The 19,229-nt window shown below is 35.6% G+C and overlaps 1 protein-coding gene across 9 annotated transcripts in view; it reads left to right on the top strand.

Annotated features, from left to right (window-relative positions):
- The window catches only part of LOC126779499 (telomere zinc finger-associated protein-like), a 48,067-nt gene that overhangs the window by 19,222 nt on the left and 9,616 nt on the right, over positions 1 to 19,229 (top strand). Inside the window, exon 5 of one of the 9 annotated variants that reach the window (XM_050503533.1) lies at positions 17,963 to 19,137. The exons of 4 other annotated variants lie outside the window; for them this stretch is intronic. In XM_050503533.1, the coding sequence (XP_050359490.1) occupies positions 17,963 to 19,104 (1,142 nt within the window). In that variant the 3' untranslated portion in view covers positions 19,105 to 19,137. Of the gene's footprint in view, positions 1 to 2,938; positions 7,015 to 8,128; positions 9,423 to 12,279; positions 13,482 to 14,060; positions 15,516 to 17,962; positions 19,138 to 19,229 lie in introns of those variants that run through there. 4 more of the 9 variants (XM_050503526.1, XM_050503530.1, XM_050503529.1 and 1 more) reach the window with 4 other exon arrangements.

Below are 19,229 nucleotides of genomic sequence, written 5' to 3'. Positions count from 1 at the left end.
AGATATAGTCGACCTAAAATGTACGTTATGCGACCAGAACATGGAGAGCATAAATGTCCTAACCGAGCATCTAGTCAAGATACACGATAAGAAATATTACCTTAATATTACCGATTATTTCCAACCCTACAAGTTGACCAGCGAAGCGGTGATCGGTTGCTGTTTGTGCGACGAGATATTTCACAATATGAAGTTGCTCATGCAACACATGAATGTACACTACAGGAATTTTATATGCACGATATGCGGTGCGGGCTTCGTGAACAGCTTCCGTCTGAATCGACACGAGACGACGCACGGTAAGAAGAAATCGAGCTTCACGTGTCGGCACTGCGGGCTGGTGTTCGCGGCCGAGTCGAAGAAGAAGGCGCACGTCAATACCGAACACAAGGGTATCGCCGGTGACAGCGTCTGTCAAATATGTAAAGCGAGGTTTAAGAACTACTATCAAAAGACGAGGCACATGATACAAGTCCATAACGTGGAAGGGATAAAATGCGATGTCTGCGATAAAAAGTTCAATCTGAAATCGAACCTCGTTCTCCACATGAGGAGTGTGCACTTGAAGGAGCGTCCGTACGAGTGTTCCGTGTGTAGCATGGGCTTCTTCATCAAACGTCACATGCTCGGACATTATCTGGCGACGCACACGAACGAGAGGAAGTTCAAGTGCGACGTCTGCGGCAAGGCGTACGCGACGCAGAACAGCAAACGGAAGCACATGAAGAAGAATCATGGCGTGTCGAAAAATACATTGTTACATGACGGCGAGAATAAGTGATTAGATTAATTTACTGTGTATTTTATGTTTTATTTATCTGTAATTAAAATATTGTGACGTAATGAGTTTTTTTTTATCCCAAACATAAATAGTAGGGTGTTATTGGTTTAACGTGAACACGCTAACAGTGTATGTAGCTTTTTCTGTTTGAAATCTTTACCTTCTAGACAGAACGGTCGTACCAAGTCTTATTTTTTTTTATAGAATAGGAAGGAGGACGAACATATGGGCCACCTGATGTTCACCAACGCTCATAATACATTGGCATTGTATGAAATGTTAACCATCGCTTACATTACCAATGCGCCACCAACCTTGGAAACTAAGATGTTATGTCCCATGTTCCTGTAATTACACTAATTATAGGTCCGATCGATTTGCAATTGCACTCCTTCAACGTAATGATGCTTGTATTTATATATTACACGCTACTTATAATATAATAAAGTTGAAGAAGCAATAAATGTTTGATTTTTATATATTAAAGGTTTTTTTGTGTCGGGGGTTTTTTTTTTTATTTAAGTTTTTATTATTTACATACTATATATATATATTATTTATATAGAAGACACAGATTAGCGAAATGTATTCACGTATATAATATGGTTTACATAAGTAAATGAGAATGCTAGATTTTATATTGTTTCTTAATTTAGCTAGGTTATGTAAATGCATCAAAATCTTATGTGGACGACAAACACTGACTTTCACTGGTGGTAGGACTTTATGCAAGCTCGTCTGGTTAGGTACCACCCACCCATTCGACCGCAAAACAGCGGTAATTGGTATTGTTATGTTCCGGTTTGAAGGGTGAGTGAGCCAGTGTAATTACAGGCACAAGGGACATAATACCTTAGTTAGATGGTTAACATTCCTTACAATGCCAATGTCTATGGGCGTTGGTGACCAGTTACCATCAGGTGGCCCATATGCTCCTCCGCCTTCCTATTCTACAAAAAAAAAAACATTATTTATATATATATATCGTATCTTATGTAAAATGCTACGCGTTTGTAAAAAAACGACGGAATATAGAACGACGTATCAATCGGATGTTCGATTATCTATATAAACGTAAGTCATCGTTTAGATGTCAATCCTGTCGTTTGTATGTGTGTGTGGTATTGGAAAAATGCGATGCATTGCCGAAGTAATTTAAACCTTATTATCATTTGAACAAAATTAATTATATTTTAAGACTATCAAGAGTAATATTCAGAAGCAAAAGAAACGATATTCGCTATCATTCGTTGATAGATACTTGCCTTTAAAGCCAAAGGTTGTGGATTCGATTTCGACTGTTTGTCCTGAGTCCGGGTGTAATTATCTATATAAGTATGTGTTTACAAAAGAAAAGTAGTATATAAGTTGTCTGGTTTCCATAGTACAAGTTTTGCTTAATTTGAGATCAGATGGCCGTGTGTGAATAACGTCTCAGGATATTATTATTATTATTCATTTTAAAACGTTATAAATTGGTTTTTTTTTTAATTTTTTTAGTAAAAACGCTTATAGCTGTAAACGCAAGAGAAATAGAGAGAGAATAGATTGTACCATTCGTCAAACTGCAGCGTGTAGCTTACGAGATATTTCAAAACAAAAATGATCTATCATACGAACCGACAGAACGAGTATTTCCTTACTGGCTAGTAAAACTATATTATTTTCGAATAATTAATCTTTGTATGGTTTTTATTATACTACACTTTATAGAACAAAGTCATCGGCCCCGTTTGTCTGACTGCCCGAGAAAACTCAAAATCTACCAAACTTATTTTCATATGTCTTCCACCAATTAACGCAGTGATTCACGAGGAATGTTTAGGTGTATAATTCATTATGTTTACGTGTAAATTGGACGAAATACGACGATAATTGTTGAAGACATCGAAAAATGTCGACCGAAGTCGTTAAACAGTCGAAATACGATTATTGTTAGTGTATTACGAAATAAATGTTTTATGTTAAATCTTTTTATCCGTGCGAAGCGTGTGAAGCGTGACGGGTATTTTGTAACGATTAAAAGCGATTGTATAATTTAAGATTAGTTTATATATAACACATTATATAAAAAACTTCAGTTATGTATGAAAAGCATGAAAATAGTGATAGCAAGTGCTCAAGTTGAAGTTTTTAACTCGATGCTTTTCTTTGTAGGTGTCGAGATTGAAACAAGCTTTGTCGAAATAACGATCAAACAGGAACCCACGTCCGATACGGAGGAACGAGAGACAAAACTCGAAACGGTCGTTAAAATAGAAAACGTAACAGATGATAATGTATCGAAAAAGGTAACCAAAGATCCTAAAAAAGGCGCAGCCGACAAGAAATCCAAGAAGGATCAAATACTCGAAATGGAGAAACATTTGAAGAATATTAGTACGATACTTTTACATACGAACGCTACCCCGATAAGATACCACGACGGTGCTAACTACGTATGCGCTCTATGCCCAGAGACGTATCCGCTTCCGTCGGAATTGAAAATGCACGTCCTCGAGGAACATGACGAAATTGACAAGTCTTCGTTCATGGAAGGGCACAGATTGACTTCGTACGTCGTTAAACTCGATATAACGAATTTGCGCTGTCTAATATGCCACAGCGAGATCGAAGGTTTCGACCCGATGCATCACCTCCGCACTGCACACGGTAAAGAATTGCATACCGATATACCGAATCATATATTACCGTTCAGATTCGTTGGAAACGGTTTCGACTGCGTCCAATGTCCGAAGTCCTTCGAACACTTTAAACTGATACAGGAACACATGAGCATACATTATGGTAATTATATATGCGCGACATGTAACGCTCCCTTCGTAAATAAGAGAACGATGCAAAATCACGCGAACCGACATAAAAAAGGCGATTTCCCGTGCAGTCAGTGCGCCAAAATATTCGATACGAACAGGAAGAAGCTGAATCACGAGAAGTTCGTGCACGACGGCGATTATAAGAGAAAAAAGTGCCCGTATTGTCAGGAGAAGTTCACCAATTACGCGAAGAAGCGATCTCATATGGTACAGGAACACGGCGCGGAACCTCTGTCCGTGAAGTGTGAGATTTGCAAGAAAACGTTCAGTACGAGAGCTCGTTTAAGAGGTCACACCAGGCGGGATCACATGGAGTGCCAGCACGCTTGTACGGATTGCGAAATGAGGTTCTATACAAAGTTGGAACTTGTGAAGCACATGGTGAAGCACTCCCCGCTAAGGGAATACCAGTGTGACATATGCCAGAAGGCGTACGCGAGGAAGCATACGCTCCGGGAACATTTGAAGATACACGCCAATATAAGGAAATTCAAGTGCGAACTATGCGAATTTACATTCGTGCAAAAGTGCAGTTGGAAATCTCATATGCGTAACAAACACAAGATAAAAGTTCCATAATTACGTTTTCAAATATCGAATACTTAATTTAAATTTATCATCTTTAACGTTTGAAAACTTTGAACCTTAGTCATTAAACGTGGTATTGTTTAGATATAGCATGTTTGGACGTAATCGCTTAGGGTTGCCACGTTGAAGTGACGTGGTTTTTTATAATGCGTGTCACGTTTTCGTAACGTATTTACGTGTGGCAACCCGTATTCTCTACATTTAATATTTCTGATATATTTAATTCGGAGAACGTCAAGCAATAATTAGTAAATAGGTAAATATTAAATTTCGTTCATGGACGATTAATTATTATTATTAATTAATATTTAATGCATGGGTGAATTATAAGAGGATTGTCTTTAGAAGGTGTTAGATTATGACATTCTTTTGTATTCGTTTAATGCTGTTCGAATAATATTCAAGTTTATATTATATGTTCTCACGGTGTTGTCATATCGCCATACTTATTTTATCTAACGATAAGCTTAGCAAAAGTCAATCTGGCCTGGACAAAATCATTATCTATTTCATTATGAACCAAAATGTATAGAAATTAAGTATGTATCTGATTTGCCTCGAAATCAAATATTGAAATCGCATTAACTGTTTCAATACACTTCGTCTAGTTCCCCTCAAATTTACTGGTGGTAGAGCTTTGTGCAAGCTCGTCTGGGTAGGTACCACTCACTCCATCAGGTATTCTACCGCAAAACAGCAGTACTTGGTATTGCTGTGTTCCGGTTTGAAGGTTGAGTGAGAGTGTAATTACAGACACAAGGGACATAACATCTTAGTTCCCAAGGTTGGTGGCGCGAGCGATGGTTAACATTTCTTAAAATGCCAATGTATATAGGTTTCGGTGACCACTAATCATCAGGTGGCCATATGCTACATTAAAAAAAAATGCAGTGACGTATTTCTCCAAGATAGGGTGGTTGATAGCTCAGAGTGGTAGGTCCCTTTGTTTATTAGTTTTAGTTAGCTATCTGAAATGTCTGAATAATTTATGTACATCTCTGCAACTGCCCGCATTTTTTTAAGTTAATTTTTTTGTTTTACATTTTTGCGTTTATAACAAAAATATTTGTCCAAGTTACGTGTGGGGGGGGGGCGGATATACTTATATGACATCCTCTCTTGTGGCATTTTCTTTTTCTTAATTACAATGAACAACATGAATTTATTTACGTTGATAAATATAATATAATGTATGATGTATTTTTTATTGTATTTGATTTAGTATATCACGTAACGAAGGTATTTTAGTGTAAATATTTTAGGCGAGACCAAAAACGTCTTATAATGCTGTTAGTATAATCTTTTTAGAGAGAACAATCTACGTTATCAATTGAATTTTGCTGTAGAACGAAAAACGCATTTCTTTTCATTCGTCTCAACTATTTTGTTATATTGTATCTTTTTTCTTTTTAATTACAGTATCGCTTTTAAAAAAATTGTGTAAGTGCAAAGGATACGTAAAATTGATGTGTAAACATGTGAGCTTATGTGTCGATCTCACGCACACATTAACACAATTACTTGTTGTCTAACGCTGACGTCATCTGACGCTCGAAGTATCAGTTAGCCCTCTTGTGACCGAGCACTGAGAAGCTTTCACATCAAAAATGTATTGGTTTTGGGAATAATGAATCCGGACAAAATAAGTAGTTAGCTAGAATTCATTTGTCTTCTCTTTTTTTTTTTTAATTCTTTAAAATTTTGTCCTCCGTTGACAACTAGACAATTTCCGACTTCGTATTTTTTATAACCAATTAAAGACTTGAAGATCAGTGTAGAAATTAATAAGTTGATAATTGTGTTCATAAATATGTTTTTAATTAATATATATTTTTTTGTATTTTTATATAATAAAATCGATCCGTGTTGTGCAGAAATTGTTTATCGATCTAGATTTCAATTTTATATGGTATTAAAGCTAATTACCATTTTAATGAAATTCCCTATATTGTAACTAGATGGCGCTGGCGCTGGCTCATACAAATCGTTGACGTACAATCGTTTGACGTCAACGATATCGAAATGAATAAAAAAAAAACCCGCGCTAAAAATTACTGAACGTCCAACTCATTTCCGTTGATCCCCTGTTAGTAATGAAACTAAATTGAAATCTGTTTCAAACATTACGTAAAAGCATCAATATCGCAAGAAATAGTTTTCTCTCAAGAGCACATAATGTCTTAAGTATATAGGCGACTGAGTTTCGTTTGGCTCTACAAACATATTCGAGTAATATTTCCTTTTTTCAGAAAACACCTACACAGATAAACTTTAAATTGTTAAATCTTATTTAAATACAAAATGTTTAACCATACCCATAGAGCGGCTACTGAGGTACTATAAAGATGTTTATAGTTCTCTAGTATTATATATAAATGTAAATAAAAGAATTGCTCATTTAATATTGTGTTATATAAATAAGTTTCTGTGTGTGTAATGTTTGTATGACACGGGTCATATTGTGCAATTATTTTGTATTATATATATATACGTGTGATGAAAAAAACTAGACAACATTTTGATCTCTGATGGTTGATAGGTCGAATATAAATATGAAATTGATTGAGACTTGTGTATAGCTTTGGAATTTACTATAGTCAAGTATATAAGCTATAAATGTCTCTTAGTTCTTTATTCATGAAGTTATAAAATCTTTTTTAACTTAATCCTCTACATGTTCACGTTGAATGTCTTAAATAAAATATTTCTTCGCATTTGTTATTTCCCTTACCTTAATTTCAAATTTGTTAATGTTACTTTACGTAACCCACTCGTCTCAATATCTACCGCCAAACGGTACGAGTTAAATGGTGCGTGTGTTTGTGTAGTTACAGTCACGAAGGTTTTTTTTTTTATGTTCCATGTATGTGTATGGGCGGACGTCAATTTGCTAGTTTGCCTGCGTGTTAGAAATGAAATTATTATAGTATTTTTATACAATAGACTTTCTGACGTCAGGTAATCACCTCTACTAAATAAAGTACGCAATAATATGAGCTTGCTGTATGTTACAAAAAAAATAAAATAAGATTTCAGTTGTTAAAGTTCTTTGTCTTTGTTCGTCATTATAAAATATAAAAATATCATATTTAACTAAAGTCCGGTAACTAATAGAATTCATTTCTGACTTACCTGTCAGTTGGTTAATAAATAGATGATTAAATAAACATTGTAACTTCGCAGAATGGTTTTTAAATTTGTCTTCTTAGTCTACATAATGTTCGTTTTTAATTATTTTATTCGTTAGTCGGGCAAAATAACAGTAACAGCCTGTTCGTGTCCCACTGCTGGGCTAAGGCCTCCTGTCCCTTTTGAGTAGAATGTTAGGAGCTTATTCCACCACGCCGCCTAATGTGGTTTGGTAGAATACACATGTGGTATAATTTCAATGAAATTAAACACATGCAGGTTTCCTCACGATGTTTTCGTTCACCGTGAAGCACGAGATGAATTATAAACACAAATTAAGCACAAGGAAATTCAGTGGTGCTTGTCCGGGTTTGAAACCACGATCATCGGTTAAGATTCACGTGTTCTAACCGCTAGGCCATCTCGGGCAAATTGATAATTATTATCGTAATTTCGACGCTACATCAAACTTCCACTATCAATTCGACGACGGCAGGCTCCTCAGACAAGCATCCTCTTAGCCTTCGATTAACAAGATAATCTGACTAAAGAATCTCCCGATAATTACATTTTTCGTAAAGCGTATTTTTCATAACTTAATAAGATTTTATAGGAACGTTAACGTTATGCTGGATTAACGAAATGGATACATTTTGTTCAATTAAACCATGAAGACAGTAAGAATTATGAAATTTAAACGTATTTTTAAAACAAAACTTATACGTTTATTACATTAAAAATTTTTTCTCTTGAACTTTTTTTATACATAACGAGTTTAGATTATTTGAAAATAAAAGTGAAATTTTCTTTGTAGGTAGACAACCTGACGGTAAAGCAAAAACTAAAGGTGAAACGGTGAAGCGCGTTGCGAAATTGACACAGAGAATTGTCAAAATCGAAAAGGAATTAGAGATGCCGAAAGGTCGGCAGGGGAGCGTTGAACTATCGAGGCATTTGATAAACGTCAGGGAGATACTCACGTGGTCGAACGCTACGCCGATCCGAAGCCACACGGACGTCGGTTACTTGTGCTGTTACTGTGACGACCACTATACACAACCAGCCGATTTGAAACAGCACACGTTAGATAAACACGAAGGTATAAGCAACTCGAGTTTCACAAAACGAAGGGATTTGAACGCGTTTTATGTGAAGATAGATATAACTGGACTGCATTGTAGGTTATGCGGTGATGATATAGAAACTATCGACCAACTCATCGTCCATCTAAAGGATGTACACAAGAAGAGACTGTTCACTGATATCAAGAATCACTTGATCGCTTTCAAATTTGAAAGCGAAACGTTAAAATGTTTTGTCTGTTCAACGAAGTTCAACAGGTTCAAAGGATTGCTCGAACATATGAACCTGCATTGTAGGAATTTTATTTGTAACGTGTGCGATGCGGGTTTCGTGAACCGTAAACGGCTTTTCGTGCACCAGGAGAAACACAAAACCGGTATATTCCAGTGCGAGGTGTGCGCGGAGGAGTTCTCGACGCTGCCGAAGAAAAAACTCCACATTAAGTCGATACACAAACCCGTCAAGTTTCGCAATAAGTGCGGTTATTGCAACGAGACGTTTAAGGATTATCACCAGAAATTGAAACATCTTACAGTCGTACACCAAGTCGAGCAGAACGCGTACAAGTGTGATGCCTGTGATAGGATATACCGTAGTCGTAAGTCGTTCAGGGTACACATCCAGAGGGATCATTTGTTGCAGCGGCCTCACCATTGTACGGAGTGCGATAAGAACTTCTACTCAGGATCAGCACTGAAATGCCACATGTTGAAACACACGGGCGTACGAGAATTCCAGTGTGACGTGTGTTTGAAATCGTACGGTCGGAAGTCGACCCTACGCGATCATATGAGGATACACTCGGATGACAGGCGGTTTAAGTGCGAGCACTGCGGGCAGGCGTTCGTGCAAAAGTGCAGCTGGCGGGGACACATGCGTGCGAAGCACGGAGAAGATGTTTAGGATAATTATATCGGTTTTTATTAATTTCGTTACCAAATTTGCGATTTATTTCTATAATGTTGATTAATAGTTACATAAGTTCTGTATATACAATATTTCTTAGAAATAAAAGCTAAAATTGATCTTAGTGTTTTCATCAATACCAAAAGTTTGAATACACGAACATTGTAACTGTTCTCTTATTTATATAAACGCCTTAACGAATTTGTGTTCTAAGAATCATGATTTCTTTAATATCTGACGATAAAACCGAACCATCTCACAATCTGGTTGCAATATCGTGGATTAGCATTTATGTTCAGTGAAAAAAGGCGCTGTCAGCGATTACATTAACATTTTTCGAGGTATATAATCTATGGGCAAATCTTAGTATCTTCAATTATTTATACTTAAATACATGTTCAACGTTAATATTTTTTCTGGGGGAAATATATCCTTATTTATTATACAGTAGAGAGGCTTTTTCAAACCGAGACACACCAGGCTGATAATAAAATAATTTTTATACATACTTTTTAACTATTTTGTATGTTATGAAAATTTTTAAAAATCTAATATGTTTAATATAGAAAATTGATACAATTTATTCATAGGCATTAGTTATTACCATTTTACGTAAGGAAGTAGGATTTGAGAGAAATTTGGCAAACAACGCATAAATTGCTAGCAATTAAAATTTTAGTGCTTATTTGGTAAAATAGAAAGGGCAATTGTGCCACCTGATGCTATGTGATCATCATCGCCCATTACCATTGGCGCTGTAGGATATTAACTATTCCGTACATCGTCTATACACCAACCTTGAGAACTAACATTTAATCTCCCGTGTACCTGTAACAGGCACTTACCCATCAATCCGAAACAACAGTACTAAGTATCGCTGTTTGATTACCCAGAGGGGTTTTCTCAAAGCCCTACCTCAAAGTAATTGTTGCTTTAACGGATATATACATCGATTCTTATATATGTGACATAACATATTGACTTTCGTCATATAATTTGAATATAGCATTTGCATTCACATAAGAAATAATTATATTACGGGTATATAATATATAAAGTCAGTCGGGAGGAATGTTCTGCACTAGCCGCCTCCGCCTTGCCGGCCCGCAAGATGCCTCTTCACGCCTCGTTGTGAAGAGGTATCTTGTTGTTCTAGTATGTATATCACTAATATTATAAATGCAAAATACATTCACGTTGTCAGGGGTACGGAAAAGGACGAAGGATATATAACACTTGAAAGGAGGTTGGTCCACAGCGCGGTTGAAAATTGAAATGAATAAAATCTATTAGTATAAATTAGCGCATCGGTGGTTTGATGTAAACTGAAAATAATGAACACTTAACGGATGCGGTTTGACTAGACTTTATTCTACAATTTCAATTTTATATTAAATGAATAATTGTTTTTTTTTTAACAAATTTATTAATAACCAAACTTAACAATTTTTTTTTATTAATACGTATTCATTATGTATATAAACTAATGTTGAAACACCAGAAACTTGGTGATTTAATCACTCTCGTCTAAATATTGACAGTTTGAATGAATGACATGTTTGAAATCGTGAAGCGAAAACTTTGTTTGTGAAAACTTTATTTGAAACCTTTTAAATTGTGCGCACGGAGGCATTTAAGATGGTTCAAGTTTATATGGAGAAGAAATGAGGAAAGCTATATTTTATATATATTCGTGTTATATACATTACAATAAATAAAATAAAACATTTATAGTCTATGATCACACTAACAATGTCAAACACATTGTCTATCATTCGTTGTCAAACTAATGACAGACGTTAGTCGTTTTGACACTTCATTGGGTTTTTTTTTTTATTGCTAAAAGACTGGGTTTCAAAATCATAATTCAAAGATTTATGCAAAGAAAAAGAATTAAAAAATAAATATGGAATATCAAATTTGATTTTTATTAGTAATTAAATACATGTGGTACTATTAGTATATATATATACTCTCTAGTATATATAAGCCCCGCAGTACTTGTATAAAAGGTCGAAAAATTGTCTAATTAAAACAACAATTTTCACTGTCCAAGGTGATACGTATTTCGTTTATAAACATGTTTTTCATACACGCCAGAAAAGGGGAAAAAAACATTTTTTTTTCGACTAAAACACAATAATCTATATGACAATAACTTTATTTTGGAATCAGATGATGACAATGTATTTTATATTTGTATATCATAATATATGAAGCCGATTTCAAGTATGACTAGAAGAATTATTTTTATTTGTATTTTCAAGTATTAAGTATATTCAGGGTCGGATTAAAAAGCTTTGAGGTCTATAAATAATTGTTAACAGATAATAAATTATTATTAAAGTCGAGATGGCCTAGTGGTTAGAACGCGTGAATCTTAACCGATGATCGTGGGTTCAAACCCGGGCAAGCACCACTGAATTTTCATGTGCTTAATTTGTGTTTATAATTCATCTCGCTTGACGGTGAAGGAAAACATCGTGAGGAAACCTGCATGTGTCTGATTTCATTGAAATTCTGCCACATGTGTATTCTACCAACCCGCATTGGAGCAGCATGGTGGAATAAGCTCCAAACCTTCTCCTCAAAAGGGAGAGGAGGCCTTAGCCCAGCAGTGGGACATTAACAGGCTGTTACTGTACTGTACTGTAATAAATTATTATATCAAACAAACAATGAGAAACTAATGTTTTGATGGAGTTCCGTTGAGTTTCTTTCGCCTTATCGTCTCTGGGCTCGGTGTTTCTTATCCGAATCGGTGGTAGTTTCTTGTTTGACTATCAATAAGTAAGTGTAATGCTTCTATGCTGATTTTGAAGTATATCGTGAATAATAATTCATATGATCGTTCATGCTACTTGATATTACTGATATACTTCTTTTTATCTATAATAGTGTGGAAAAAACCAACCAAAAACCGCGACTGAGTATATTTATGTGATTGCCACTCAACAGTGAACGTTTTCTTTGTAGGTGATGAGCAAATAATCATCGTATCTGGCGAAAAGGCTGAAGAGCTCCTCCACAAATTACAAGAGTCAAGAGTAAATAGCGTATCGCGTGGCCGTAATAAGAAAACAGCTAAAAGTAAACTAGACGAAAAATGTACGCTAGAGGTTGAAAAACATCGGAGCAATATGACGGAAATATTGCTGAATTCAAACGCGACGCCGATACGTTTCCGCGGCGATATTGGCTATGCTTGTTGCTTTTGCTCTGAGCAGTTTCCGGATCCGGCTGACTTAAAAATGCACACAATAGGCAATCATGACGCGAAAAGTATTAAAAAAGTTGTCCAAGAAATGCGAGTGTATACAGTTAAATTAGATGTAACCGAATTGAAATGTACGTTGTGTCAAAACGATATATCATCTGTGGACAAATTAATAGATCACTTGATAAAAGTACATCAGCGTATAATATATACAGATATAAAAAATCACATGGTACCGTTTAAGTTTCAAGGTGACGAGCTGAAGTGCGCCTTGTGTTCGACGAAATTCACTAAATTCAGAAATTTAACGGAACACATGAACACGCACTTCCGTAATTACGTCTGTGATGTGTGCGGCGCGGGTTTCGTGAACCGTGACATATTGAGGAGTCATTTGAGAATACACAAAACAGGTCTGTTCGCGTGCGATTTCTGTTCGAAGACTTTTAATACAAGAGTTAAGAAACAGTCTCATATCAACATTGTACACAGACGGCTTTATATGACGAGAAAATGCGGATATTGCAATGAGTTATTTGACGATTATCACAAGAAAAGCGATCATTTGGCCAAATATCACGGCGTAGCTCCGACTGTGTTGAAATGTGACTCCTGTGACCGAACCTTCACGAATCAGCAAGGCTTGCGACGGCACACGAGACGGGACCACTTGATGGAGAGGAACTTCGAATGTAAAATTTGCGGCATGAAGTTCTTCGGGAGTGAAAATTTAAACAAGCATATGGTGAAACATACTGGAGAGCGTGATTTTCATTGTGGCATATGCGGAAAATCTTTCGCAAGGAAATTCACTTTGACGCAACACATGCGTGTTCACACTAAGCAGCGTAGGAGTCCAGTTCGAACATCAGCTGAATATTTAATTATCGATGATAATATTGAATCAGACGCCGAAGAAAATATACTTTAAGTATTTTAGAACGCTATTAATTATGAAATTTTTAATATAAATATAATTGTTCGTGTCTCGAGTTTTTATTTATCTATTTTCTATAATTGTCTTGGCCACGTCTTAGATATCATAGATATTCTTCTATTTTGCAACACATACATTAAAAACAAATACATACGTACATGAAGGCATGAACTTTTTTTTTTCAATTTATGTGGCGAAGACTTTTTATATATTTTACAAACTTTTATTTTAACTTGGTGCTCGTGACCAAACCTACTTATATTATATATTATAAAAAAAAATCAATCAATAATCCTTGAAATTAGTACTAAAATTAAGTACACATACTAATACCAATAATCTTGTATTTACTGAAGATCCAGTTTGATCTGTCTTCCCGCTATGTAACATGTTGCTTTGACGTGTTATTTAGATCAACGTTTAGAGCTACAATTACTCTTAAGTGAAAATATTGTAACCTAAGATGTTTCTGCAGGCGACCCCTATGGCAATCATTTTAACTAATTTTATGTAATAAATATAAGCATCTGGTCGTACATGCAGTACCTAAGCACTAGATGCTGCCCATCGTAAAAATTCAGTAACACAAATTTTTCTTTTTAGGTTTCTCCGAAAATCTAAATAGAGAAGACGTTGAAGATAATAAAAATAAATCTACGGAAGAAAATATGATTAAAATAGAAATACCAAGACAAAGTAAACTGAGAACTAAGCTTAAAGCAAAAAAGAAGATTAAGCTAAAACCAATTAAAGAATTATCAAAGCACCATCATAACATAAAAGAGGTACTCCAATGGTCTAACACAACCCCAATACACGGTAAAAGTGACCTGGGCTACTTGTGCTGTTACTGCTCGGAAAAATTCCCCGATCCAGCTGATTTGAAACAACACACGTTAGATCTGCACAAAAACGACTCGAAACCAAAATTCTCACAGAAGAGAGATCTGAAGAAGTATCACGTCAAAGTTGACATAACGGGCCTGCAATGCGATATTTGTAAAATGAACATAAATAGCATAGAAGATTTGATAGAACATTTGAGAGAAATACACGATCGAAAGATTTATACGGATATAAAGAATCACATAGTAGCATTCAAGTTTGAAGGATCAAATACGACCGAATTAAAGTGCGTCGTCTGTTCGAACACTTACACGAAGTTTAAGATACTTTTCGAGCACATGCATAAGCACTCGAGGAACTACGTGTGCGACGTGTGCAGCGCTGGCTTTATTAATAACAGAGCGTTGTTGAATCACCAGAAACGTCACAACCTCGGCGAGTTCAAGTGTGAACACTGCGATAAAGTATTTGACAATATACACAAGAAGAACTCACACGTGACGACCGTTCACGTTCACGGTTATTTGCTGAACAAATGCGGTTATTGCAATCAAAAGTTCGCCGGTTATCGAACGAAAGCTGAACACTTGAGAACGGCCCACGGTATAACGGAACGCGCCAAGTGCCAAGCGTGTGAAAAGAGTTTCTCTACAAAAGACTCTCTAAATAAACACATAAAACGCCACCATTTAATGGACTATCGGTACAGTTGCACTCTTTGTGACATGAAGTTCCACGCTAATAAGAGCTTGGAGGAGCATATGGTGAAACATACTAAGACCCGCAGTTTCCAGTGCAAGGTCTGTTTCAAGCGTTATGGGAGACAACAGACCTTGAAGGAGCATATGCGTATCCATGACAACGATAGGAGATTCAAGTGCGAGCACTGTGTGATGGCGTTTGTCCAAAAATGCAGTTGGCGTCGTCATATGCAAGCCAAGCATGAAGATCAAATAGGTGGAATGTGTCAAAAGTTACAGCCAATAAATGTCCCATAGCCAACGAAGACCTCTTTTATTGAGGAGAAGGTTTGGACATCAGACACATGAGTTTACTCACGAAGCTTTTTCTTTACCACTTCGCAATATTCGGTGAAGATTTCCCTCTCTTGTTTTTATCACGTGTTCATCTAGACTCATATAACAATACCACCATAAATACGCGTGTTATTTTAAGTAATTGTGAACTAAGTGTTGTGGAATAAAATATTATAAGCTGTTTAATGTTAGTGAATTGAAACAATGAAATTGTTCTTATAAATGAATTATAATATATATTAAACAATAATGTTTATAACTTAGAATTATTCTAAATTTAGTAAAAATAAAGCGAATACAAGATTATAAATTTGTATTTAAATATTAATACAAAAACTTTCTAAATAGTTTTATGTAAAAAAAAGGTGTGTACTAAACGCGGGTTTTCTATGTAGGAACCATTAATGAAATGTTTCGGAATTACGATACAAGGCATTGACTACAATAATATTAAGAAACAGCATGAAAATGTTCCACTGCTGGGCTAAGGCCTCCTCTCCCTTTTGAGAAGAAGGTTTTTGGAGCTTATTCCACCACTCTGCTCCAATGCGGGTTGGTAGAATATATTTGTAGCAGAATTTTAGTGAAAATTAGACACATGCAGGTTTCCTCACGATGTTTTCCTTCACCATCAAGCACGAGATGAATTATAAACACAAATTAAGTACATGAAAATTCAGTGGTGCTTGCCCGGGCTTGAACCCACGATCATCGGTTAAGTACGCGTTCTAACCACTAGGCCATCTCGGCTATTAACAGTTATTTTATTTATGTATTAGGTTTAATGACGATTTTTAAACAGGTTTTTTTAAATACATGAATTATTCATATATGCAGAAATGTTACAATAAAATGATTTAAATTTATATCAAATTACAATCTTCTACCGTCTGTAACGTACCACGCATCCACCATCGTACCATCAGATAATTTCCCGCCAAACAGTAATTTTTAGTATCGTTGTGTTCCGTTTTGAAGGGTGAGTGAGTCAGCACAATAAAAGGCGCAAGGGATATAACATCTTAGTTCCCAAGATTGGTGGCGCATTGGCGATGTACGGAATGGTTAATATTTCTAACATCGCTAATGTCTATTTTCCAATCCGCCTATCTATTTCATAAAATAAAAACAACGAATGAAACCTTAAACATTTTTTCACCTTTACATAACAAATATCGTTGCAATAATAATGTTCGTATCAGAATTTGAAATGAACTTCGTTACAGAAAAGTATATAGATTTTAACATTATAAGATTGAACTTTGAGTTGAATATTTAGTTTTCAGGTTTATGTATTTACGAATAACGACTATAGCAATCGAAGGAGTAGATATAACAAAACTTTACATATCTGAGTGCCTCGTTGGTCTAGTTTGATATAAGGCCGCAGACCGGGAGGTCTTGGGTTCAAGTCCCAGGTCGGGCAAATGAAAAAGTTATTGGGTTTTTCTATCAGATAATTCTCAGTAGCGGCCCGGAGTCTGGAAGTGTGTACACTCCCGTGACTCGGAAAGCACGTAAAGCCGCTGGTCCTGCGTCTAAACTCGGATTACCGTCCCATCGGATTATGAGAGTTAGGGATTAGCGAGTGCACCTGTGTTTGCGCACACGCTTGTGCACTACAATATCACCTGCGTAGTTGGCTAATCTCTCTTGAGATTGGCCGCCGTGGCTGAAATCGGTCTGGATTACATTATATATATATATATATATATATATATATATATATATATATATATATATACATATACATTATATATATATATATATGTAGTTATTATGGCGCGAAAAAATGGCGGTTTGAACGTCGGTAAAGTTGCTATCGAAACTTTGTAAGTAAAATTAAAGTGTATATAAATAGTTAAGTATGAATTTGATATATAAAGATACATAATATAGCGGAGCTATTAGCGTACGATACGATAGTACGATAGCGTACGAGTAGCGATATATATATATATATATATATATTTATTCGCCATTTTTTCGCGCCATAATAACTACCATAGACTATTCAAGATCTCGACCAATGATATCGCTTTAATTCAAGGTCAATGTTGTTTATTTGTTTTTACTTCTCCTGAGGCACACAATATGCTAAATAACTTTTTTTAAAGGTATACCACGTATTCGTAGGATAATATCTGATTAAACTTCACATAGTTTAATATTTTTGAAATATGTTGTAACAAATTTGAAACTCGCGTTGCTTAAATGTATTAAAATTTTAAAATTGAAATTACGATTCTTAGTAAGAATTTTCCTAGGCTCTTGGTGAATTAAACTTTATTTAAAAAAAAACAAGTTACAATGATTCCATACGCTTACTATCTAAGTGTAAATGGAATACAAAAATTTGCACTAAATAATGTATATAATATAAACATTTAAAATTAATTTACATTATTATATAATAAATAAAATCAGTTTGCGGTTGCGTTTATTCTTTAAACTGTATATTATTACGTCATCTCTGTCGGATAGCAAATTTAGTATGTGCTGTAAAATGTGAGAAAACAGAAAGGATGCCATAACGGATCATAGGTTGACAAATTATCTAAACGTAATGTAAAGCAAAGGAGAACAAGTGAAGCAATGAATAATCGATGCTTTTCTTTATAGGTTTGCGAGGATCACAAAAGCAAATTTATTTGAAAGATACTTTAGACCCTAAAATTGAAAATAATGAAGAAGGAAAGCTAAAATTAAAAAAAGGCGGTGAATTACAAAAACACCGGTCCAACGTGAATGAAATACTAATGAACTCCAACGCTACACCGATCAGATGCCGCGGCGCTGTCGGTTACGCTTGCTGCTTTTGCACAAAACAGTTCCCAGATCCCGCAGACCTGAAAAAACATACAATAGAATCCCACGATGAAAAAGCGAAATTGAATTTCTTGAAACGCAAGGACATGTATAAGTTCCACGTGAAATTAGATATAACAGAACTGAAATGTAATATGTGCTATAATAATATTGACACGTTGGAGAAACTAATCGATCATCTTAAAGATGTTCACGATATAAAAATGTTTACTGATATCAAAAATCAGGTGCTACCATTCAAATTCGATACAGAAAGGCTTAGGTGCTTCATATGCATGAATATTTATCACAAGTTCAAGTCCTTATTGGAACACATGAACGTACATTATAGGAATTATGTGTGCGAGGTCTGTAATGCTGGATTCGTGAGTCGAGCTATTCTAGTTCAGCACGAGGAGAGTCATAAACTTGGAACGTTCAAATGCGATCATTGTCCAAAAATATTCGAAACGTTAAGGAAAAAAAGGTCACATGAAAAGGGTATCCACACGCATTCAGATGTGCTGAACAAATGCGGATACTGTGATGAAAAGTTCAAGGATTATAGGAAGAAGGAAAAACATCTCGTCGATGTTCACGGTATCGGCAATCCCTTGAAATGTCAGTCTTGCGAGAAAACTTTCGCGAATCAAAAAGTACACACTGTTCATATAAAGAGACTCCACTTGATGGATAGGAGGCACAAGTGTAGCGAGTGCGATATGACTTTTTTCTCGTCAGCTGAATTGAAGAGTCATTTCGTAAAGCATACCGGGTTGCGGAAATTCGAATGTGAAGTGTGTCACAAGGCATATGGTAGGAAGAAAACGTTGCGCGAACATATGCGCATACATGCAAATGATAAACGTTTCAAATGCGAGCACTGTGGGCAATCGTTTGTTCAGAAGTGCAGGTGGCGCGGACACGTGCGTGCGAAACATGGGGAGCAAGTGTAATTTATGATCGTTCTGTTTATCTTATGTTATTTATTTTAAGGTTAATGTTTACAATTATTAATTTAAAATAAATCTATTTTTATTTTATGCGGTTTTCATTCAGTTGTTGTAAAACTATGTGTATT

Source organism: Nymphalis io, chromosome 29, assembly GCF_905147045.1.
Source record: "Nymphalis io chromosome 29, ilAglIoxx1.1, whole genome shotgun sequence".
Lineage (NCBI taxonomy): Eukaryota > Metazoa > Arthropoda > Insecta > Lepidoptera > Nymphalidae > Nymphalis > Nymphalis io.
This window is presented reverse-complemented; position numbering and strand designations above follow the sequence as displayed.